This window comes from Cyrtonyx montezumae, unplaced genomic scaffold (assembly GCF_038088225.1).
Source record: "Cyrtonyx montezumae isolate F1298 unplaced genomic scaffold, pur_monq_1.0 scaffold_4, whole genome shotgun sequence".
Lineage (NCBI taxonomy): Eukaryota > Metazoa > Chordata > Aves > Galliformes > Odontophoridae > Cyrtonyx > Cyrtonyx montezumae.
In genome coordinates, this window is record NW_027072045.1 from 2,608,928 (window position 1) to 2,633,755 (window position 24,828).

A 24,828-nucleotide genomic window follows, 5' to 3' on the forward strand; every position below is an offset into this window, starting at 1 on the left:
TGGAACAGGAAGGAGGGGCGTCCCTGTGCTTCTCTGCTGTAATCCTAGTGAGCCACTTGCCTTGCTAAGCTACTAAGGCATTAATCTGATACTTACCTTATATATAGTGTGGTTGGAGGGGGGAAAAAAGCAAGCTCTAAACTTAAAAATGGTGTCCTGATTTTGCTGTCCATTCTTTCGCTATTGTTCAAAAAACATGACCGTGAAGCCTGAGTCAGAGTAGCCCTGGGCTTGAGATTTGTTTAATGAAAAATAATGACTTGGTTGTGTTGATTTTTACATGTCTTGCTTACTTGATTAACAGTGCAATATAAAATGTGGTATGCAAGGGGAGATGAAAGGAGGACTGCAGAGGAATGATGTGGGGAACAGCAGAGGAGAATGGAAAGATGGTGAAGAGTGGCAGAGGTGAAATACAAAGATTGTAGGAAAAGTAATTAAAAAAATAAGAAAGAGGAAAGATAAATATTTCAACTTCCATTCTTTTTCTCATAAGCTTCCACCCTATAGACTTACCAGTAGCTTGATTATTCTGGCCAGTGATTTGGTTCTGCAAACACCCAAATTACCTCATCCCAATTCCAACTCGTGTATTGTAGCAGAGGTAGTTGGAAAGGAGCCAGCATCCTATGAGAGTATAACTCAATAGTGCTTTAAGAATCACTCTGTTTTTTCCAAGGTCACCTGCAGTGTGTGTACCAGCCCCTGATGGGGCTGAGGATGGGTCAGTAAGGGCGGGAGCAGCCCCAAGTCCTCAGGGCTGGTAACAGAAGGTATGCTCCCAGCAGAAGTGTCTCTTAAAACATGAAGTTACACCTTTGTGCAAGAAATAGTGAAGCCAGAAGGCAGCAGGAGTTAGTTGGGTTGGAAGAGTGTCAACAGGAGACTATGATCTCACACTGCATGTTGGGGACTCATAGCATGCTTGCCCTCTTCGTGTGTTACTTCTCCAGTATTGGCCACTGTTGGAGTATAGGATTATACTGTGTCAATCCACAGTGATCTTTCTTCTTTTACACCTACTTACATTTAAGTGAGTCTGTGTACTGTATTGTAAACATGAGCCCAAAATATAGGTTTTGCACAAAGGTTTCCTTGCACATCTCTGCCCTCTTCATCCTGAAGTTTAAGAAGTTAGTGAAAGAGGCAGTGAGGCATTGTAGATACTTGCATAGAACCTTCAGGACTCCTGTGGTGCTGTTCCCATCTTGCTAGTGACTTTTTAATAGGTTCTGATTTATTTTTTTAAATCAGTTTCTTAAATCTACGTATTTAAAAATATTGCTGCATTAGGACAGCTTTTTTCTGGATGCTTTAAGCAGATTTCTGTGCCTTTCTGGAAATATTCAGATGAAAGCATAGTTAAATGATTTGCCCGATGACATCTGTTTAGCAGCATAATCTTACTTGGCTACCAGTGACACTTAATTGAATGAAACGTTTCAAATTGACTTTGACAGCCTTCCAGCCCAGCATCTCCAAACTTACTGTTTATGAAAATATGCCATCCTGGAAGCATCGTGGGGACTGTAAAGAATTTATTTTTCTGTGAAAGACAGCACTGTGATATTATGAAAGAACACATTAAAATACTTTGTCTGCCACTTGTGATATATAGTGAATTATATATATTTATACACACTTCTGAAATGTCCCGATACTTTTTCTAGTGAATCTTTTGAGCCACAGTTTTTCTGGCGTTGCCTGAATCTATAATTCAAGTGGTGTATTCTGTGTGCAAGATCAGCATGTTATAAAGGCCTCTACTTTATCTAGTACAGGTTTTAGTGGAAGTAGAATAATAGGAAGTATGCATTTCATAAGAAACCACAATATTGTCATCTGAGATCTAGATCCGTGGATCAGGAGCCAGAATATCAGAGCTGTGTTAGTCTTTAGTCTTGCCAAAGCCAATTCAGAGTACTCAGAGCTGTGTAAATTTGCTTGGGTTCAACCTGCAGTGTAGCAGTGCACATTACTTTTGATCTTTGCCACAGATAGTTCAGAGATGTAGTAGTTTAGTAGTGACTTCCAGAATAATTCTTTAACTTTTGGCATGTTGCTTCAGGGCTTTGCAGGCACTGCCATTACTCTAAATTAAAGCTCCTCAGTGCAGCTAACAGTAAAATATCTCTAAAGCAGCCAAACTACATCGTTTCCCTAAATGTACAAAATTGTATTTTTCCATCAGAAATCGGTTAGCCAATAAGCCCTGTCATCTCTCCTTAGCTGACAGCGATTTGTGGCTGGTGGTATTCTGGAGCCTTTACCTAAGGGGTTTGCTCTCCATGGCGTGCTGCCCAGCTGAGCTGATAACATGATTTCTATTACGCTGCTGAACAGAGAGGCTCACGGAGGTAATATAAAATATTTGTCACAAGGAGCTCTTCTAGGAAAAATCTGTGAGAGAGATGTTGAAAACTGTCAAATATTGCTCTAGTGTATTGGAGTTGATCAAGTGGGATTTTAACGTGGACTCTGGTGGGCACAGGATTATATGAATTTCTGCATCAGAAGAACTGCATAGAGGTACAAAGACCTATTTTTCAATTGTAGCATATGACCAACTCATGTTGTTTATCCAATGATGAAGTCAAATAGGCCAGAGCCTACTACCGTAGACTTAACATTGAAACTTTGGCTGCTTGGTTGAGTTCCTGGCCATTATAGTTTTATTTTGCTCCCCTCTTTTCTTCAGAACTGTTGTACTAAGGAAGCTCTTTGATTTTTAATCTCTCAGGTTCCTCAGTTATGACACTGCGGTCCCTCTATGGCAACATGCTGGAGTAGAGCAGATAGGATATCATGAAGTGGAAACATTCAATGGGGAAATGTCCAAAAGCATTTCAAGTCACTTAAGATAATTAAACAAGGGGAGAGAATGTGACACGTTTAAAGAATATGTGGTGGTTTTACGAATAGGATGATGGTAGGTGCTTATGCATGGGGAAACTCATTACCCATGCTTCACTCATTTGTTGTGTTGTAATGAGAAAGAAGAACTGAAAAATGCCACTTGCCATAGTGAATATCAGGAGGCACTTGTACTGAGATAACCACTGCAGAAGCAGCAGGCTTAACAAACGTGTTTATTCCTTTGAAGAAATAAAACAATTGAAGGAATAACTAATTCCAGTATGAAGGTCAAGATGACCTGAATTGAGACAAGGAAGAATTAATGGAGTGTGCTGGTGTCAGTAGGCAGAGAAGTAGAATACTTTTTTTTTTTTCCCTACATTTCATCTTGTTTCCCTTTCCTCACCTCCCCCCCTTTGTAGGCAAGGTTTAAAATGCAGGAGGGCTTCTAATAAGAATTTGTATGACAGAGTGAGGCAGTACTTGGACAGGGAGGAAAACAGGCATTTCATCATTTAGAAGGAAGAGTGAGAGTAACAAGTATAAGTAAAGGTCAGATGTGTGAGCTGCAGGCAGCATGACTGCGAGAAGTGAAGCATTGGGTTTGAGGCAGCCCTGTGCTGCTGGTGACTTAATACGATCAGTGCTTCCAGAGAGTAGCAGCTGACTGTCCATTTAAGTCATCATAGGAATACTTGAAGTTTTTCCTGAAACACCAGTTCCTGTGGTAGTGCTACCTACATTTAGGTGTTAATCAAAACCAAATTTAAGCAGAAAAGCGGAATTAAGTGCATGAACCTCAGAAGTGTAAAAGCACACAGTGCTTTCTAAAACTCACCAGGTTCACAGAGCCTGAACTTATTCCTCTGACTCTGATTGTCCTCTAAAGCAGAAGCCAAGCTTTTTGTTCTGTGCCATACCAGAGCAAGACGTGTTCCTTCTAAAATGTGCGACAGTGAGCCACGCATCACACAGTGCTTTGAGGAAATACTTACCAGACTGTCCAGACATCACATTGTCTATCTGTAAAATAGTGCTGTTGAATCAGTCCAGTCTCATAAGGCAGCTTTGGGAGACAGGGCCTGCTGCCCCTAGATCTATTTTGCTGGGTACTTACGTCGGTGCCTTTCTCTTACATCTCTATCACCAGTGGATGTCCCGGTACAGAACTGGCAACCAAAGAAGTTTCGTCCTAGGAGACAGATTGAGGAATAATTGTGTTCTTTGGTGCTCCTGGAAAGAGATTTACTCTTTAGTTTCATCTCCTTATTTCTCCTATATCACCAAAGGAAAATCTTGTGTCTGCTCCCACTGTGATAATGCTGAGGTTTTTCCTGAGTAGCACTAGTATGAGAAGTACACACTTCTTGTCTTTTTTAATAGCCTGTTATGCTTTGCTTGACGTACGGATGGCTAAGGCAGGATGTGATAATAATCTGTACCTATCTGAATGATACATGTACCAAGGAGGAAAAGCAATTGTTTCAGAGAGTAAAAGAAGTCTAACTTGGAAAAACTAGAAAACGTCAGGAAATGTATCGTGACAGTAACATCTGTTGGAACACAGAGTTGTCTCCCTTGGAAAGTTGTGGGATCAGCATTGCTTTTGACATTGGAAGCTCAATGAGAGAGAACCAAGTTTGGACTATGAGACACTTGGCTTCCAGGGAGGCTGTCTATGTATTTTCCTTCTCTAACTTCGGTGACTCCATCTTTCTGACACTCCCTGGGTGATGAAATATCATGATAACCTTTGGAAATAATATATCGGTGCCTGGAGAGTGGAGAATGTTTTTTTTCATTTACAAGTGAGAGTCAATGTGTTAAATTACTGTGTCTGTTATTAAATGGATTCAGTAAAGAGTTTCCTGTGTTTAAAACAGGGCATTTCCCCCCCTTCTCAAACAAATCACCCGAGACTCTGCTTGGGTTGGTGATGGAAGAGGTGAGGGTTAGAAGTTTAAACATTCTTCAGTGTGTTCCCTGAGGTTTGGGTTAGCAAAGCTGCTTGGCACCTGAAATCATTTTGGCAAACACAGCAAGTAAGCCTAGTGCTGACTTACAGAGGATGAGAAAGGCTGTACTGTGTCTGTCATAGATTGGGAGAGAGAAAACCCAGCCTGTCTGGGCCACCAAAGCTTCTATTTGTTAATTCAGCTCTTGAAAACATGAAAACATCCACAATACTGACAAACACTGTGACTAAATACTAAGTCCTTTAAGTCAAGACTCATACTTTTGCTTTTTTTTTTTTTAAATTAATTAGAAAGTTGTGGCGCTCCTTTAATTGATTTTTTTTAATCATATCCAGTAGTTACTGCTATTCTTGATAACATTTGTTTCTGCCTCTTCACGCAGTGCAAAAAACTGATAATTGTCTGGTACTGCTGAGAATTGTAGCTGGCAACATTTGAGACTCCAGACATGGTGATGAATTGTACTATGATATATTATTTTGATCCCTGCTCTTTCAGAATTACATTGATCCAATTAGGTTAAGTAGCTTGCCATCTAAATTAATTTATTTTACTTTATTAATCTCCTCTACTGTGGGTCAGAAGCAGAAATGTAAATCAATCTGTTACGTTGCATATCTTTTTTGCGGGAGGTAATTAAATTACTGAGTAGATACACATGTTGAATTTGTTGCTCAGTATGTTAAACACTATTGCCATAATTGCAAAGTGAAGTGATGTACACTCGGTAGTGGAGTTGGAGTGCTTGTTACACTTAGTTTTGATAGCCCTTCAAGAAAAGCCAGTACATGACTTCCTGTCCCTGGGTACTATTGCTGTATCCTTATTCTGCAATAGAGCTTTTAGGACATCAGGCATTTCTGGAAGTGGGGATAACAGCTTTCTCCCCTGCTAGAAATCATTGAGCTCCCTGGTGATATGTCTTGTATAGGTCCCCAACCTCCGAAACACAGAGATACTTTTCCCCTGGCTCACTCTCAAGCCTGTTTTAGCTCTGTATGTGGAAGTAAGACAGATGTCTTAGTAATGATGTCTTAGTTACTAAACTAAGAGTGTTAATGCCTTCTCCTGAAAAAACTATCTCATTTTCTTTAAAAGCCTCTTCAGCTGTACTTCAAGTTTTCATGATATAAATTCCTTCTTTGGCTCCTACCTGAAGATATTCCTCAATTTTTATTTGATTATGCAAACAGTGGGATTCTATCATCATGTTCCTGCCAGCCTTTAACTGCTTGCACAGGGGATTCTTAACGTTCAGTTGGCATTTCCATTGTTCTAGGTAGGGAATTCATCCTGCTGAAACCTGCCTGATTGGGAGGTTGATGTCAGGAAGACCAGGAGTTTCTTCACCTGTTCTTCACTTTAGTAAGAAGCATATGAGAAACTCACAGACAGCATTTAGCAAAGGGATGAGACCCAGTAGTTGGAAACTGAACACTGACAAAGCTAAGCTAGGAGGTACAACGTGCACTGCTTTTTACACTGAGTGTAATTAACTGTTAGAAACTTACCAGCTTCATCATAACTTCTTCATCGTGGGAGGTCTATAAGGGCTCTGTACTGTAAGGAAATGATCAGTCTGGTTCCATCACAGTCATTGCATCAGAAGGCTAATTCATGTCAAATTAACTATGTAATGTGACAGGTCAGCTTGCTGATCACATCGTTCTCTTTTGGTATTAAAATCTATGACCCTATGAAATATTTTATACACCTGTGCCCAAGGGTAAGCAGAAAGGTCACCTTTATCATTGCTGCTGTTGAACACTTTGGAAATAGCAGAGCACAAAGTTAGTTAATTGCTCAGTCACTGCCCTTATGCTACATCTGTTACCCTATACCTTGCCTGCATTTTGTCCCATCAAATAAAAATTGTTCTAGTGGCCAATGTGAAATCCCATTTCCAAAGAGTGCACAACAGAACTGTTGGCTTCAGCAGTAACAGGATTTACCTTCTGCCTTTATTAAATTTGAATGTCCTCTAAGCGAAAAACCTGTAGTGGTGTTATATAAATAATAATGATAATTAAGAAAGCAGCTGCTCTTTATGATAATGAGAGTGGCAGTACAAAATGTAGATAGAGCACACTTCATTCCAGGCAGGCCATCCAGAGGCTGCAGGCACGAGGGCTGAGATAAGTGTGGGTGCCAAGTGCCATCTGGAACAGCTTGGCTGAGGTGTCCTGGACTGCTTGGTGAAATGTATAGAGCATCTAAAGTGGTGCTAGGTGCATGGTTAGGCAACCAAATCCTGCTGTGGGTGCAGGGGCTGGCTGAGATCCAGAGCAGTTCCTGTACAACCCACCAAACGCTGCAGAACTGTACTATTCATTATACATTAATATGCTGGTATTTCCCACAAGCTGAAAAGCTTGAACTGAGAATCTATGCTTGAGTGCTTACTGTGTCTGTTAAGCCTTGCTATCTTCGTGTTTTTATGCTGATATTTCTCTCTCTTCATCGTGTTTAATTCACCTTTTTTTTTCTTCTCCCTTAAGGTATGAGCTTTTAAAACATATTCCCATTAGAGAAGTGTCAGTACAGTTCCTAGCAAAACGAGATCCTTAAGCTCCTGATCATCTTGACTGAGCTGCTGGATATTAACATAATGCAAATACTTAATTAGAATAATGAAAATTAAACATGAACGTTCTAGTCACATTGTTCGTGCACAGTATTGCTGCATATTTCTTATCTGTTTTCTGAACTCATAGTACACGTACAGATGTGTGCAACATTAGTGGAATTTCAATCTTAAGAGGGCCTGGTTTGTTCAAATGACCATCACAAAGGAGAAATGCATATTTGAAATGGAACTGAACTTTTGGAAACTTTTGCTGAAGATTTTCGGTAGTCTTAAACTCTTAAGACCTCTACGGGTGGTGGTGATGTTTAGAACCACAGAAAAGGTTGAGTTGGAAGGGACCTTTAAAGGTCATCTGGTCCAACGCCCTGCAGTGAACAGGGACACCCACAGCTCCATCAGATGTTCCCCATCCACCTCCAACCTCGGGTGTCTCTCAGGACATTTAGTTTTGGTTTCTTCTATACTGTGTTTTTGCATTTCAATAGGATGTTTGTCAAAACTCCAGTGTCATAGCCTAAGGCCTATGCCAAGAGTCAACATGCATGCATGTTCTTCCTTCTGGCTTATTAGAAATGCTTTTTAGATTTCAACTCTTTAGAGCTGAAAAACAGATCAATAGCAGGACTGTTACCAAGGCAGAGGCAGCTTTCCCTGTTCCATGTGTTTATTACAGAAAGGATCTTTCCATAGGTGTCATATGCACGCTCCTTTCTGGGCATTTTTGTCTGTCACTGCAAGTCAATATTCTTGACACCATCATCAAAGGCAGGAGGGGAAGGGTAGGGTGAATGTCTCATCACACGTGGTCTTTCACCATCTCCTGAGACATTATTTCAACTTGTTAGATTTCCATTATGAATATCCTTTTCAGATGAGGAATATAAACTCAGTGCTCTGACTTCTGTTGTATTTTTGAAGAGTTTTTACAGCGTCAATAGAAGTTTGTTTCATTCACTGAGCGCTCACCTAGTCTTTGTGTTGCATTGATGAATGATTACTTTATGTAGTAAAGAAACATAGGAAAACTATTTTTCTAAAACGAACCACTACTTAACAACACTCCTATGTCTAGATTTAAAGTGAGATATGGTGAAAATCACCTGAATGACGCAATCCTGAGATGCGCTGCACGCAGACCTCATTTGGAAGAGAAAACTGTCTGGAAACCTGTATGCTTTTCACAACTAACAAAGGAAGTGCTCTTGCACTGCAGCTTTCAGTATTCAGAGCTATATTTATTCCTACTCCACGCACAGCCCTGGTAGTCGCTGCGTCGTTAATGTTCACCTTTGATTGCTCTCTCCAACGGAACTGCTCAAGGACAAAGTCAAGGTGATGTGGCTTTAATATGACTGGTGTGCTCTCTTGTTTTTTTTTCTTTTTTCAGGGGCCTGTTAGCCAGCAGCTTCACAGAAACACATTATTTGAAAGATGGTACTGATGTGGTTCTCTCGCGCAATTACACGGTAAGGCTGTGCTGCGTGGCTCGGTGATGCTTCATCGTTGAAGCTCAAAGTTCTCTCTGCTGAGATCTGAGCCGTGGGATGAAACAGCAGTATGAGTGATCTTTTTTTATTGTTGCCTTCAGTACCTTTTTGACTGCTGTGATCCTACGCATGAATTTTTAGAGAGCGACTTTAAAGGGAGACTGTGGGGTTTTAACTGGATGATTTTTAATTATTTTTTTCATTTTTTTTTCCCTCACATTTGTAAGATCTATTCAGCTTCACAGAAACATAGCCATTAAGATTTTGTAATAATGCAGCCATTGCTGAGGGACTAAGGAGGGAGAAAGCACTGTCCAGTTGCTATTATGCAGAAGCTGCCACTGATGGGCTCAAAGGCCTGGGTTGCACACTGCTCTGGGAATCCAGTGCTGGGATTGAGGGAAGAGTGAATTGTCTGGGTTTGTTTTTTAAATCAGATCATATGGCTGTTACAGATATATGTGTGTGTGTGGCTAATCTGCTCCTGGTTAAAGTCAGCACAAAATGCTTCTTATCATGAATAATTTAAACTGCTTTTTTTTTTTTTTTTTTTTTTTTTTTTAAGAAATAAAAGGCATTTTATGGGAGTGGCATTATTTGTCCTCTAAACAGTATCCTTAATTAGAAACAATGCAGCGAGTGATTTTAATTACAAAGTTTATCTTTTATCTGCCTGAGTACTCCCAGTCCTATAATGTATTTTGTATGTGATGTTATTTACTTATTGATGTTGTTGGAAGAGGCATTGTGCTCTCTGTTCCCATCCATAATGGGCATTGCTGGTGTCAGTGAAAGGCGTTATTTCTGTGCATAATGTTTTACTTCTGAAGAAGCATCTTCATTACTGCCCCAGACCTCCCAAGTAAAGCAATCATTGTGAAAGCTTTCAGTGCTTTCCTGCTTGCTGGATGCTCATATCTTCTTCCAAGTCTGCTCAGTAGAAGTCATTTGTTTTAGGAAGAGGAAAGCTGGACAGACTCTTTAAGGGAGTAAAAAGCACACAGCACATGATCAGAGAAGCAAACATTAACATGAATATGAGTGTGGCTAATGATAGCTAGGCTTTTTTGTCCAAAAAAATAAAAATCAAACCTAAAAACCTCCTGTTTTGGAAATGGAAGTAAGTCACGAACAACACTACTATTTCTTTTTGCTGTCTATAAAATGTATTTATTTTTTTTTTCCATTTTAAGGGGAACAGTGAATTTATTTTTCATTCAGTACAACAATATGGCTTAAAAAGGATAAGCCTCAGGTTTTATTGTTATATCTCTTCTTCACTCTGGACATCAGTGTAGGCTGTGGTTGAACTCAAATGCAGTTTCCTAATGAAGAGTTACTTAGACCAAGACAGCCTGAGGGTTTCCCTGGCACGTGTGCTGGGACCCAAATTATTCTACTGCATAGCACTTGAAAAAGATGGCAGTTATCAAAAAGCGGCCATTATAAAATGATGTCAAGCAATGATAGAGTACTAATTTCAGTATGACAGATCAGCCATGGTAATTATTTATTTTTAGAGAGTCCTATCCATATCATATACTAGGGTACAGGAATAAGGAACTTTTGGCAGGAGTGGGGGAAAAAAAAAACAACCTCTTGCAGTTCGGTGGAGTTACTGAGCTAGAAATCAATTTTCTACTGATCCAACTGCAGGACATGCTCTGGTGAGTTTACATTTTCAGTATGGAACTTAAGGGAACTTTGAGCCTAGTGTGGGGGTCTTGGAGAAGCTGTGAAATGGGCCACAACAAGAAGCTCGGATTTAATAAAATAGCAGGCTGTGTGTGGAGAGAAAAAGAAATCAAAAGTTTTGCTTTAATTCACTCTTTGATAAAGACAGCTAGCTGCACTGCAGCCACGGTCTGCATGGGTCAAGATATCAGCTCGCCCTTCCTATTTTGCTGAGTGCTTTGGTTGATGCCAGTGACTGGTTTCCTAAGAGCTCTGAGCTCCACTTTAGACTTAGTTTAAGTGACACAAGTAAAGCGATTTTGTTCTTACGCAGTGTCAGGGATACTGCATGAGTCAGTATCTGTTGGAGAGCTCTTATTTTCTCACTCTTTTCATCTAGATGAGTATAACATATAATATTGAAATAGAGTGAAATAGCTTACTTGTGCTGAAAGCCTTGATGGCTGCAGCAATTGTTGCTGAAGCAATCATCCCCCCCAAAAATGCAGTCTGTCTTCCTCCCTTTTATTGTGGTTTTATCCTTGCTAACAAGCTACTGGCTCTTTATGAGTACTGATGATAGAAATACCCGAGAGTAAAATACTATTACCCTGTTACTGTCATTTTGATCACTGATAAAAGCTATCCTGACTTTCTAAATACAAGCCTCATGTTGTTGTGCTGTGTTCTGTTCACGCTGGAAACAGAAATGCTCTAAACAACTATTTTTCAAGGTACGTCCTTATTGCAGAAAATTCTTATCTGAATCATTCCATCTTCCCTAATGTTTTCGTAGTTATTGCTTTCTATAACAAAATCAAGGTAGTCTTTGGAAGTCTATGTGAGGCTTTGTAAGTGAAAACCATGCCCCAATGCTGAAAAGGTTAATTGATGCAGCCGGATAGATGTGGATGAACCAAGTAATAAAAGGCACAGTGAGGTGACTGTCAGGCTGGAGCATGAGTGATAACTTTCCCTTGCACTAATAAGATAGAAACCTTTTACAACGGTATTTTCAGTTTCCAAGTGGCATTCAAAGGAGCCATGAGAAAAGAAATGCTGGACGTGACACAATTGTTGCTTTCCAGTCAGTCACATAATTGGCAATGTAATATAACCTTTAGTGAACAATAAAATTATCCTTGATTCCAGACAGATACGTCTATGTGCTGAGAAAGTATCTCTGTTGTGGGTGCTTTTTGCAAGCAGTGAATTATTAAGGAAATACAATAACCTAGCTGCAAAATGAAATTGGATTGTTGCCTCTCAAAATAGAAGACCCTCTTAGTCGTGGTTGCTCTTAATAACATGCAGCCATTTGGATGGGTAATTCAATAAAAGGTTTCCTTTCCAGCCTGCTTCCCTTCCCCTTTGCTTGCTTGTATTTTTCCCCCCTAACTCTGTGGCTGAGATTGCCTTTTTTATACCTGCCTTCATGCATGACTGTCTCCTGTAGGCATACATGGACATGGAAGATCTTGAAGACAAATATGCATGTTTAAAGCAAGTAGTAAAATATATCAGTTGATCTGTGATTTTTTTCTTAAAGGAATTCTATACCATAGCTTTAAATAAAATATCAGAAAAAAAATATCACATGAAAGCCATTTAAACTCTGCTGATCTTGAAAAACAAAAATGATGCCTGATGCCAGTCCTCTATCATTTAAGTACAGTGAAGTTTTCAACTGAGGGACACTTTGGACTGTTAAATTAATTCTGTGAATATTTAACAGGGAAGGAAAGGTGCTGTCATTGGGTTTCTGAATGCTGTCACCTGAAATTGGTGGCAGTTTTTGATAGAAAGGTGATGGGAAACCTTGAGGAAACAAGATTGCTTGAGAGCACTGAACTTTTTTCTCTTTTCTTGCAATCAGGGTCACTGCTATTACCATGGCAATGTACAGGGGTACCCCAGTTCATCCGTCAGCCTCAGTACCTGCTCTGGACTCAGGTGAGACAGTGTTTTAGTAATTCTTTAACTCATTTAAGTTGTCTTTCTATGCACCGCTTTTTGGTTTATCTTTCTTTAAAGTGCCAATATCTGCTTTTCAAATGGTTCAACAATCTATGTAAACCCATTTACCTTGTTGCTCCGAAGTGAAAAATGGGATAGAAAATGCAATGCTGGGGATGTCCGTGGGGAGTCTTGCAGCAATGAGGTGCTTGGCACGTTTGGGGACTGGCCAGCTCTACTGGTCAGGGCTATTTCACCAGCGATGCAGGACTGCTTTGCAGATGCAATTGGTGCATTGGACAGCATTCTGGTCGCTAGATGAGTTTGCCTTGTAAACGTGGCTGTGGAGCTCAATGATCTACGATGGTGGCAGGTATGATGCTCACTGTTCAGGTTTTAGCTACTCATTAACAGAAAAGTAGCAGATACGTCTTGCTGAAAAGAAAATCTCTTCTGATTTGGTGAAAGGAACAGGTAGGCAACGTTTTAAATACACAATGGACACAGTTCAGGAAACAATTATCTTTCTTACTTGGACGATCAGTGGCTGGTATTTACTCACAGAGCTGTTCCAAATCACTGTAATTAACTGTAAATTGGCTCTAGTGTTCTCCCTGGAAAACCTCGTCTTCCTGTCAGGTTTCCAGCTGTCTCAACCTTCTCTGGGTTTGTTTAATTTATCCACAAACAGCACGAGTAGCTGGAGTCTTTTATTATTATTATTTCTCTTGCATTTAGCATTTTGTGCAAAAGTAATTTTATCATAGCTATTATACTGGAGCTCTGGAATGGAGAGGAGCAGAGCACAGTTTGCCAGCAGGACAGTTCTCTCTTGTTCATTGCAGTGGGTTGGCTTCCTGTGGCTCATTCCCACATAGTGATTCTCAGGGTGCTTCAATATCTGGCATCTTCCACAGGTTTGCTTTAACGAACCCTCTGTGTGAACCATGACAGCCTGTGTTTAGCAAAGAAAAAAAAAAACAGTACAGTGCTCTCGATGCTTGAAGAACTGCATTGCTAAATGGATTGCATTGCTGCAAGGTCCTCAGGGAACATGTGCATTCTGCAGGAAAGGGACTGCACTGCTGTCTTGTTCCAGAGCCATCTAGGAAAGAAAGGACATTTAGGACAAATGATTTCCCCACACTAAATGCATTTTATTTCTTCTCTCATTTGCTCATCCGCCTCTTAGAAATGTGGAGCTTGCTGAGTCCTTCCCCAGTTTTAGGCAGTCACATATGTCAAGACGCTAACAGTGACATTTTCCTCTCATCTGCTGTGCTATTGCAGATTAATTCTCAAAGTGCAAGCGTTTATTAGGCTCCTTTCCCCGTGGGAAATGGATAGCAGCATCTTTTTCAAGCAATGCAAGTTTTGCTCCGGCAGAACTGAGGCTGTATCTTGCCATCTATGCCCATGTAACTGCTGCATTCATTGCTGAGGCTGAGCGATGACTGCACATGATAAGGGTGCCTGTGGAGTTACCCTACAAAGTTTGTTTCACAGCCTGTAGCCGACGGTAATAACTTCTAGTCATCATCTGTGCTTGATTTGAGCCAAGGCATCTCGTTGTAAGGCTTCATAATGCACTGCCAGCTTCTTGAAACATCCAGGCCCTCGTTAAAACTGGTTGGGAACAAAGAGCCCAAATGGCCGCGCTGAGGCCCTGCGAGCACCGAGCATCTTTCAGAACCAGGCCTGCAGGTCATAACATACCTCCCTCACCAAAACATTACAGTAGTGCTGTGTCCCTCAAGAACGTGGGCAGATAGTTATACTGCATGTGATCCGGTCTAAAATAACATCAGGGAAAATAGAAGAGTTGAGAATTGCTGCATGAGGGCCATCCCTGGGGCGGCCCTTTGACCTGCAGCAGCGTTGGCAGGAAATGCTGCTCACCTCGGGGAGGCTGTTTCTGGCTCTGTGACAGCTTCTGACTGAATTGGACATATCCCTCTGTCTCAGTTTCTCCATCTGTGAAATTCATTTAATGATTCTTGCCTACCTCACGCGGCTGCGGCCGGAGTGCCTGAAACACATCTTGTGAAAGGAAGTGTGAGCTGTTGGCTCACCAACATCTCTGAGCACACAAATCCCCCCCATGCCCACTGGGTGTGCACCTGGAGCAGTGTTCTGGGCATGGAGGGGTAGGACCAATGTCTTTTCCCCCAGAGTTCATTTAAAGACATGAAGCTGATCGTAAAGGGAGAGATTCCAGATTATAGCTTGAAAACCCGAGTGCTCTATGGTAGTCAAAGAAACAAAAAGGGATCACAGGAGTAACTGAGGCAGAAATAGGGGATGGAGCAAAACCCCTCATTACTGCTTTTATAAATCTGTAGTAGAATTCTGCATGCAGTTCTTGCTTCTACCTCCTTTACCCCCACTTCAGAAAGGAAGCATTATATCCAGAAGATATACGGAGAAGGGCAAAAATGATGATCAAAGGTATGGAACAGCTTTTGTTCAAAAAATAGGCTAGGATTTGTCAGTTTTGAAAGGAGATGATGGAGGAAAGGGGTATGATGAAGTTAGGCTGAATGTCATGCTGGAGAGGGGACAATTCCTGAATACTGTCTGAAACCTTAAAATTAGAAGGCATCAAACGAAGTTTTTTGAGCAAAAGAAAGTGCTTTTTTATTCACCACATCATGAAGCTTTGAAACTCATGATCACAGGTGGTGTCAGTGGCATAAGTGTCAGTAGATTCAAAATATGGTGAAACAATGCAGGGAGGGGGAGCAGGGGGAGCCGCTCCAGGCTTGTCAAATGACAAGACATCCCATACAGTTACACTGTCAGAGCTGGGACAACAGGCTGCCAAGTTATTTTCATGATCTTATGTCTTATCCCCAAACATCTGCTGTTGGCCAGAGCCTGGGATAGGGTGCTGGTCTGGAGTAACCTTGCTTTTGGTCCAATATGGCCACCAAGTGCTAATGGGGAATGGTTGGGCATTTGAGAAGCGTTGTTTGCTTAGAAATATGATGTGATTACTCTGGCAATTGGCAGATACAGAAAGAATGACGTGTGAAATCTGCAAGCAAACAGAGCTTTGGCCAATCTGCTTTTTTCAGGGCGGTAGAGGAGAGTGATATAGAGATAACTGAGAGGTAGACTCAGTTCTTGTATTAAGATACTTCCATATTGCAGCTATGTTACATCCTCGGACATAACAATTGAGTGGCTCATTTTACATAGGATTACAATGCCATAAATAGCTGGATTGACACTGACAGCAGCCTAAAATGCAGGTTAAAGGAGAGTACAGCCATGCTGCAATCTGTGTCCTGCTGGGTCCTCCAGAGGAGGAAGAGCTGAGTGATGGAAAGGAGGTGCATCTGTTGAATGTGCTGAATGGGAACAATGGGCAATCAGGATTTCCAGTGCTTCTGTCTATAAGAGAAAGTCAATTAGACTGTCAGAGCTCCTGGGCAGGTGAACATCCAGTCAAACACAGTTGTTTCCTTCCTGGCCTGTGGAAATACCCTTCTGTTTTTCTAGCTCAGAGGCTCTTCAAGGTTTTAGCAAATAATTTTGGCCTCCAGCCACCACGCAACTCCTCTCTGATAAAAACTGTATACACTCAAGTGATTTATCTTTATTTTTTTCCCCCGTTGCCAGCTTCTGCACTTGCAGAGAAAGTATATACGCAAAAATACAGCCTGAGGAAAAGCACAGCCTCTATGGTCTGTGTTGAAGTACAGGAGCTGGCAGGGAGACATGCAGGTCCAGAAGCATCTGCTGTGACTACAGTGACGGGAGGCTCTCACAAATTCCTTGGTACTTTAGGGATGTAAATCTAATGGGAAGACTTCTCATTCTAAAACACTAAGATGCTCTTAAAATTACTGAGAATTTCTCAGCGTTACCTAATAGTTAGGTAATAAGCCCATTCACGTGTATGAAGTATTCAGTCATTGTCCATCCTCACCAGTGAAGGGAAGATATTACGTCCAAAGTGACAGAAGTGGGAGTAGAGTTACAGTAGGCAGTAATTTGTAATGGGATTACATGGTTACAAGGCTGACAATACTAGAGTTGTCTGTTTGTCACATGGGTTGGCCAAACTCAATGTCCTAGACACAGTTAGCTGAAGGACAACTCTGTGCCTGTTGTCCCTGAGCTGTAATAATCTTTCTAGGCATTGCTGTTACTGTTGGGATGAGCATAAGAGGTGATCCCTACCCTGTAGGTTGAGCCTGCTCTTTCTCCCTCCATTCACGTCTAACAGCATTTATTAAAAATAAAGTTGAATTCATTTTATGGCTTGAAAAAACATCTTAAAAGACTTAACGTGATGTGCAAGTTTCAATCAAGCTTTCTTTTATTCCTATACCATTTGCTGCATTATACTATTAAATGTTTTCATTAAATAGGTACTGGCACCAACATCTCTCTCCTCTTTCACCTTTCTCTGCTTTCGCTGGTCAGCCTGGCCACCCTCCCCATTAAGTTCCCGTGTGACACTTATTCTGATAACACAATTCCTGTTTCTTGCCACCCAAGTGTCGGGCATGGAATTGCACTCGCTTTTGATTCAAGTACCTCCTTAAACTCGAGGCATCAAAGTTGCAGATTGATATGCATTCACTCTGGGCATGTCTGTCTTGCACTGAGGAAGGATTAAGTGCATGCTACTGTATTCTCTGGGTATGACTACATTTTTGACACTGTGCTCTACAATATATTTTCAGGTTAATGAAAGGCACTGGCTGGAATAAAACATGTATTTGACTAACGATGTGTCTGAGGGGGAGCACCTCTACTGCTGCTGCAAGGCGTGAAACAGTAATGCTGCTGCTCTAGCCTCCCTTTCAGATGCTGACCTTTGTTGATGTGGGCCAGACCTGCTATTTTAATAGAATTCTGATGTGCAGTATAACAGTATTACTGAAGTCTCATGTGATGCTCTTCCTCAGCAGATCATTACTGTGTGTGGTTACTAAAATTTACCCTGTTTGCAGCTGGGTTGCTGCACAGGAAGAGGTGAATTTGCCTGGCCAAGGCTGCCTTCAGAGCAGTGGTAGGGACAGGAGTACTTCTGTCTCTGTCTTTTAAAGCCAAAAAAATGGCCAAGGCATTTGTAGTATATCTGAATGCCACTTAACCTATTAGAAAAATGTCTACCTTGTTCAGCTATCCCAGTAGTGTTCATCTGTGACTAATTAAAGTGGACTAAAAGTGAAGTTCTTATTTGCTACTTCATTTTTTCACCGCTTTTGTTTGTTTGCCCGCTTACGTGCCTGGGAACTTGTTAGACAGAGTCCTGGGAATGTAGGATCTACAGGAAAAATAAAAATAAATGCTCCATCCCTTTACAGATCACCTTCTGGTGTCACACGTGTTGAGAAATGCAGCTGTTACTTGTTGTCACACCTCCACCACAGGCATCAGATCAATACTCGGGACCAGAAGGCTCCACTTCTGTTATCTGTGCACCTAAAATTCATTGAAATCTGTGGCCCAGCTTTCTGACCCTTCAAGCCTGTAGGTTTTTAAGTAGCATGTGAGCCCTGCATGCTTTTCTGCTGTGGACAGAGGCAGACTCAATGTCAATATGTGGTGTGGAGCACGACAGCGCCCTAGTCTAATTAATTTCTTGCAGGCTGAAAACATCTATGTTCCAGTGGTAATAGGGCTTTTTATTATTATTGTTTAACAATGAGTGTAACTTTGAGTTTCATTAAAACCAAATGTTTAATTGCATTCATGGGTATCAAATTTATTGATTTACTCAACTTTCTCCTAACACGGCTGTGGAATAATCTAACACGGTTTCATGCACCACTCTCCTAGCCAAGTTTTACTTCAGCATCACAATTTCTCAGACAAGTATGCATTGATGGTTTATGTTGGCTGGGCCTTTGCTTCTGCTGACAACTTGGAAAAGAAAAATCCCATTTATATTTTGAGATTTCCTAAAGCATGTTGATTTATGAAATATGACTGGCCTTGTGTTAGGTTTTGTTTTGGGTTTGGTTTTTTTCTTAATTTTTAAGGGGGGGGAAAAAAGATATCCCATTTGCTTTTAATGCTGATTTAAGTAGAGGATTTATTCCATCAAATTACACTTCCCTAAATGAGATATTCTTTGCAAGGTAAGCAGCATTTGTTTAATAACAAATTAGTTGCTTATGTTATGTTTTAATTTCTTTTGCCTTTAGACAGAGTGAGAGTTCCCATCATAACCCGTCCCCATACACCCATGTGTCTTATAATAGCATGTAATAGACAGTTACCAATGAGTTGTTCACGTTTTGAGCTCATTTGCAGCAGTGAGGATGTGGTTTCTTTGGTGCTGAGCCCCAGACATGAGCAGGGCTCAAACCCTGCTTAGAGGCAGAGTGAAATATTAGCTCAGGCTCGAGACCGCTCTGAAGCTGCTTCCAGTTGGCTTGAAGCCCACGAGTGATGTCAGGACATGCTGCATGATGTAGATTTTATTTTTCCTCCTCTCTGCTACTGGTGGTGGAGAGTCTGATTGTTGTGTTAGATGGGAGATGAATTGTCTTGTCTTTCCTGTTCAGCTGGTTTTGAAGATCTTTCTGAGTTTTCAGTATCACTATCGTATGATACTGGAGAAAATGTAGATACCATACATTACGTAACTGGAGAACAAAAAAATTATATCTTATATTGCATTTTCCCCACAGTATTTCAAAGTTTGGAAATTCTGGTAGTATTTTGTTGAGGTAACAGTACAGATCTCACAGATTTCTATGGAAATTAGACTTTAGTCTGCTTGTCGCTGCCTCTCAAGCATTCATGGAGTTTCTGAAATACCTTTGGGATTCCTTGTGTTGTTTTTGACTGGGATTTTCTAGTTTAGTATACAGTGTTTGCTTCTTTTGAAGAGTGTTGTATTGTTTAATATTAACATATCCCCAGAAGATGAAGTTGCCCCATCTTGGTCTTTGGGGAACATGGGCTGATTCAGGAGCATAGGAGAAACATGTTCAAGAGGGAGACACAGAAGCAGCACTGTAACAGAGGCTTCTTTGAAACAGAAAATAGAAGAAAAAAAAAGTAATTACAGATTTATTCAATTTGCATCAAGTTTTCTGTAATGAAAGACTGGTAAGCATCGTTCATCAGATCCTACCACACCAAAAAAAATAAAGAAGCCATCTTTTTTGACTAGTTACAGTTAGAAGTGCTGTGCTTTGCAATGGTCAAGGGGGGAAATGTGATTATAGGAAGAGAAAATTAGCAAAAAGGAGAGCTGGCCAACAGAATTCGTATTAGGTATTTATCTTATTACAGATGGTCACAAGCTGGGCACAGCTGTCCTGCAGGCAGTACTCAAAGGACAAATGTGCATGAAATGAAAGCTGTATTTTCCTTCATGCCAAAAGTGCAGGCTTCTTTTTTCGCTGCGGGATTGCTTCATTTGCAAAGGATGGCACTGTTCTTAAAGGAATGGGAGTTTTGTTGGGAAGCTGAATAGGCTGTCCTAGCACTTGTTTGCTCAGTTGAAAGCAAAATTAGTCACTTTCGTGTCTGTTTGTTTGTCTGTAAGCTCTGCAATGAAAGAAAACAGCAGGTTATGAGTTACTTTAGGCAAAACCTGGGTATACGAAGGATGTATTGGAAACCTAGCAATCACAGGGAAAAGAAACTGAAGGGATGAGTAAGCTTTATCCAGAAAAAGGATATTTAAGGTTATCAAGTCTCTCCCTCTTTGATGTAAATAAAGAAAATTGTCTGTGTTTTTGGGTTATTTTTGAAGTTAAGGTTCTAAGAGGAATGAAGTTCAACATTGAAAAGAAAACCTTCATGGTTTCGTGCTGTTTGGGAGTTGTTAGTGGGAGATGGTCAGACTGGCCCATTTCAAATAGTGACTAATGGACTTCTGTCTCCATTGTTGGTTCCAGAAGCCTCCGGAATTAAATGATTTATTGCACAAGGGAAGAACAACAGCCCCTACTTGATTATGCTGATTGTAGAGTTGCTGATTACTGAAGTAAAGAGGATACTTTGTCCTAGTTTCTTAAATTCTTCAAGGAATAAGGCCGATCTTAAAAAAAAAAAAAAAAAAATTCTTAGAACTGCAGATTGTAATGTTACTTGGAGGTTTCATGCTATCGTGTATCTTAGCTATTGCTACAAGAGTTGCTGTAATAAATCAGTCCTGCTTTTCCAGCTCTCATCCATCATGCACAGCGTGCCTGTGTGATGGGTAAATCGTACATCTTATCTGATTTGCCAAGGGTACTAAGGAAGCTGCAGATGGATTACCAGAGTCTGACTCTCAGCTCAAATCAGTACAGTATGCTCCTTTTGTTGGACGTGTTATGAGTGCTCCTGAACAGCCTTTTTTAACATCATGGTTTACCAGTCTTGTTTTACCTTGGACAACTAGCTGTTATAGTTTGCATGAAACGGTCATTTTTTGGCTTGGGTGAACTAACACTAAGAGTGTTTGATAACAAATGAACTGTCCACTTGAAACCAAAGTTTCAGTAAATTGATTTCTTCATCATATCTTTCTAAGATCAGAATAGTCAGGACAGCTTTTTCCAAACAATTGCACTTTTTGTTTTTATATCAGTCTTTATGATGTCATTAACCTGCTTCTGGCTCCTTCCACCACTTTATTCCTTTTTTAAACCTTCAGAACTGTATAGACATGTACTGGTTTTACAATGCTTGTAGCATCTCACCTTTGTTGTAGTACAGAGAGAAAAGCAGACACCTCCTACACAGGAAAAACTAATATAATGTAGCCAACTTTAATCTAAAATTAATAGTGGTTTAATAGCATGTCGAGAAAGTGTAGAGCAGTGTAGGGGAGGAGCTGGGAAGAATGTGTCAGCCTATCAAAATTTTCAGAGGAATTTTAGGTAGATAGTAATATTTCTGCTAAAACTTTGCCAGCGTAAAGGGATTTATGCATTCATAATTTCAAGACATGGAAACTACTCAGTGTAGTGTCTAAACGATGAGTACTTGCTGTACCACATAAGCAAATGTTTACCAATATTTTACAAGTAAAAAAAAAAAAAACAAGTGATAGGATTTTAAGGAATGGCTTTCTTTGTCATGTAATTGACCAAGAAAACTGAATATTCAGTTTGATGCAAGAACTAAGACTCTATTGAGTTGGAAATATGTGTTCAGGATACGATTTAGACAGTTCTAAGTCAGACTTTAAACACTAAATGCTTTCCACTTGCAGACAGAACTCAGATAGAAATGACTGTAAACCTACCCTATGCCTTCCCATGGTATCATGCCATCCTGATGTCCTCTTTGCACATTGCAACTGACATTAATATAATAGGAATGCATTTTTCAGTGGAAGACCTTTGGGGTCTTCAGATAGCAGATGGTATTGTGCTAAAAATTGCATTTTGGCGAAATAAGTTATTTTAAGCAGGAATCCTTTAGTTAATATTTTTAAACTTCATTTTACTGCCCCGTGGTGCAGTGTTTAATAACCCATTTTGATACTCTCGTGCCTCTTTCTTCTGGCAGGTTTGATGCTTGCATCAGCATTTGGTTTAAAAGGTATCTGCAGTTCATAATAAATTCTTTCACTCTCTACCTTCTCTTATAAAAACATTTCGCCACGCTTTTGTTCATTCCTGTTTGCAATGGGTCCTCAGAAGCACACACATCATTACTCTAGCCAGCAATGGCAATGCATCACTGGGAGAATGGAAAACACATAAAACACAAATGTAATTTTGTTTCTACAGCACAACACTTCAGAAAAGGAAAATTTTCTTTGAGCCATAGCTTCTTGTAGGGTGTAGTGTGCTGTAATGACAAATATACCTCTTTGATGTTTCCTGCTCCACCCGACCATGATGCTGTAAATCAGCATTTTGATTTTTCATATTCCTTTGTTATTGAAGTTCGTTGTGACCTTGTTGAAGACAAGCGAAGGTTTGTTCTTGAATGCCATACATCTTACTCTGCTGTCTTACGTAACAGGGGAATTCTTGTGTTTGAAAACAAAAGCTACATTCTGGAGCCATTAGAAGGTGCTACAAGTGAACACAAGATCTACCGAGCAGAGAACTTGAAGATAATTCCAGGGTCTTGTGGCCATCAGTTGGACATCTCTGCCATGAGGGCTGCAGACACGTCGCACCGCTCTCAAGCCAGCAGGGTAGGTGCATGATGTGGATTTGCTTTTGCTTTGCTAAGCATCCTCCTGGCAGCATCTCCGTAGTGCTGTCTGCAATAACTCTTTGTTCCAGATTCATTTCCTGCTGAACCACACAGTCAACTTCTGTTGATGGTGTGTGCTTAAGAACACACCTAAAGTTGAGCATATGCTTACAAGATTTGCTAAAGCTTAATTACTTTTTCTTGCTTCTGCGTTGCTTTTTCACATTCTTTTTGGTAATGAGATAGCACAGGAAAAGTTTCATACTACCATAGTAATATATTTTGGTTAATATATGATCATAGCAACAATTTAGGACCCCATAAGAACACTGAGCAATGTCTGGAAAAGTTCTTGGCCAGCCAAGGTGGAAAAGAACACAATCTGTGATGCTTTGAGAATAGTGTTTTAAAACCTAAATGAACCTATACATTCTAACAGGAAAGTATCTTGTGCAGACAAAACAAATTCTCACAATATTATCTTACAGATGAATTACTGTAACTGTTTTTTATGTAAGGAGTGCACTTAACGTGAAATGCATCTTGGTAAAGGAAACAGTAGAAAATGATCTGAAAACCAGGAAGAGGAAATACTATAACAAAATAACGTGGATATTGGATGGGAATTGTACAAAAGACTGTTTCAGATGTTCAGAAATTATACTGTGATTTAATTCTGACCTCATAATTTATTAAATGTCACATTCTGTGTCTACAGTTACACGCACCACGAAGCCCATCAAGTTAATTGTTAAGGAAAGCAACCTAAATGGCATTAACAGATTTTAGTAATGCAGTGGAATTAATTCATGACATTCCTAAAATATAAAATAATTTACCTGTCCAAATTCCTTTTTGTTCAAAACAAATATTTCATTAGCTCCTACAGATGCAATTTTTTGGACTAAGCACATTTCTGACGAGGTGTGAAGTCGTTTGACTTCTGTCGGTTGACACTGTTGACATTAATCTGTGAAAGCTTTGTTTATTATTTCTGCTTAAATATTCCCTATTAATGCTCCCTAATATCATAAATATGTCTGTGACGTGAGCTTCGTGCTCTTTCTGGGAAATGCAAGATAGTAGAGTAAAGCCATGGTCTTCCAGCTTGTCTTTCTATAAGTGCAGCTCTACCAAAATGAGCCTCCTTACAATGGAGCTTCAAATGCAGGTTCCTACACTGTGCTGCAGTGCTTCTGTGGTTCATACCACACCCTAAAAACCGTATTTAACATGCATGGAAAAGTACCTCTCACATCTTTAAAGTTTCCCCAGAACGTTAGGGACAACAAAGTGAAGTTTGCAGAGGTAATTGGTGCAACACCAGGCAACTGAAATGAAAAGTGAACATGTAAAGTATCTGATACATTCAGAACAATTTCACGAGTACCCTCACGGTTCTCACAGTTTGCTGATGGCTTCAACTATGTGTTAGAATTCACCTTACATATCTGAAAGATATTGTTGCAATGGTTCACTGGACATAAATATGAAACCTGTCACCAGCCACATCAGAGAGTTGGGTAAAATGCTTGTAATGAGCATGCTGGCTACGCTTTTAATGTATGAATTCTGGAAGTTGTCAGATGTAATATGAGGACTGAATTTTCACGTTTCATTGTTGTCACCAACTAAGTAGACTGTCAGGATATACTGAATAATGATGAATTGAAAATTATTGAGGCACAAGGCTGCTCTGCATTATGCTGAGCAGAAGTAAGCAGTTAGGTTTAGGGCATAATGGAAATTTCAGGTTTCTTGGCAGGCTTGAGGTAGTTTTTAGTTTCTTTCAATGACCTTTCACATATCTATGTACAGAAAATGCTTATTGAACAGAGTGGAAATGTTAGATCAATGTTGCACAAATGTAGACTAGCTTTTGGGTTAGATTTACGTACAAATAAATAATGGAGAAAAACAATAAATTCAGCTTCCCTGATCCAAGTGTGAGGTTTGACAGATCAAGTCAGATGGTACGGCAGGTGTGGGCAGACACATTTTTCTCCATTAGGGTTTGGTATATATAAATTTTGAGTTGTTTCATGATGCAGGGGACCCTCAAACTGCAGCAGTGAGTGCTCTGTCCAAACAAGCTGTAGGTCCTTGCATATAATCTAGTCCCTGTAGTATGGCTTTTCTCTGTGGCCATATAAAACTGTCATGTGGATCA

General features: G+C 40.2%; 1 protein-coding gene across 1 annotated transcript in view; it reads left to right on the forward strand.

Annotated features, from left to right (window-relative positions):
* ADAM12 (ADAM metallopeptidase domain 12) overlaps positions 1-24,828 on the forward strand; it is a 169,840-nt gene that overhangs the window by 87,212 nt on the left and 57,800 nt on the right. The window contains exons 4-6 of the mRNA XM_065746986.1: positions 8,807-8,885; positions 12,457-12,533; positions 22,479-22,656. Coding sequence (XP_065603058.1) covers positions 8,807-8,885; positions 12,457-12,533; positions 22,479-22,656 — 334 coding nt within the window. The remainder of the gene's footprint in view (positions 1-8,806; positions 8,886-12,456; positions 12,534-22,478; positions 22,657-24,828) is intronic.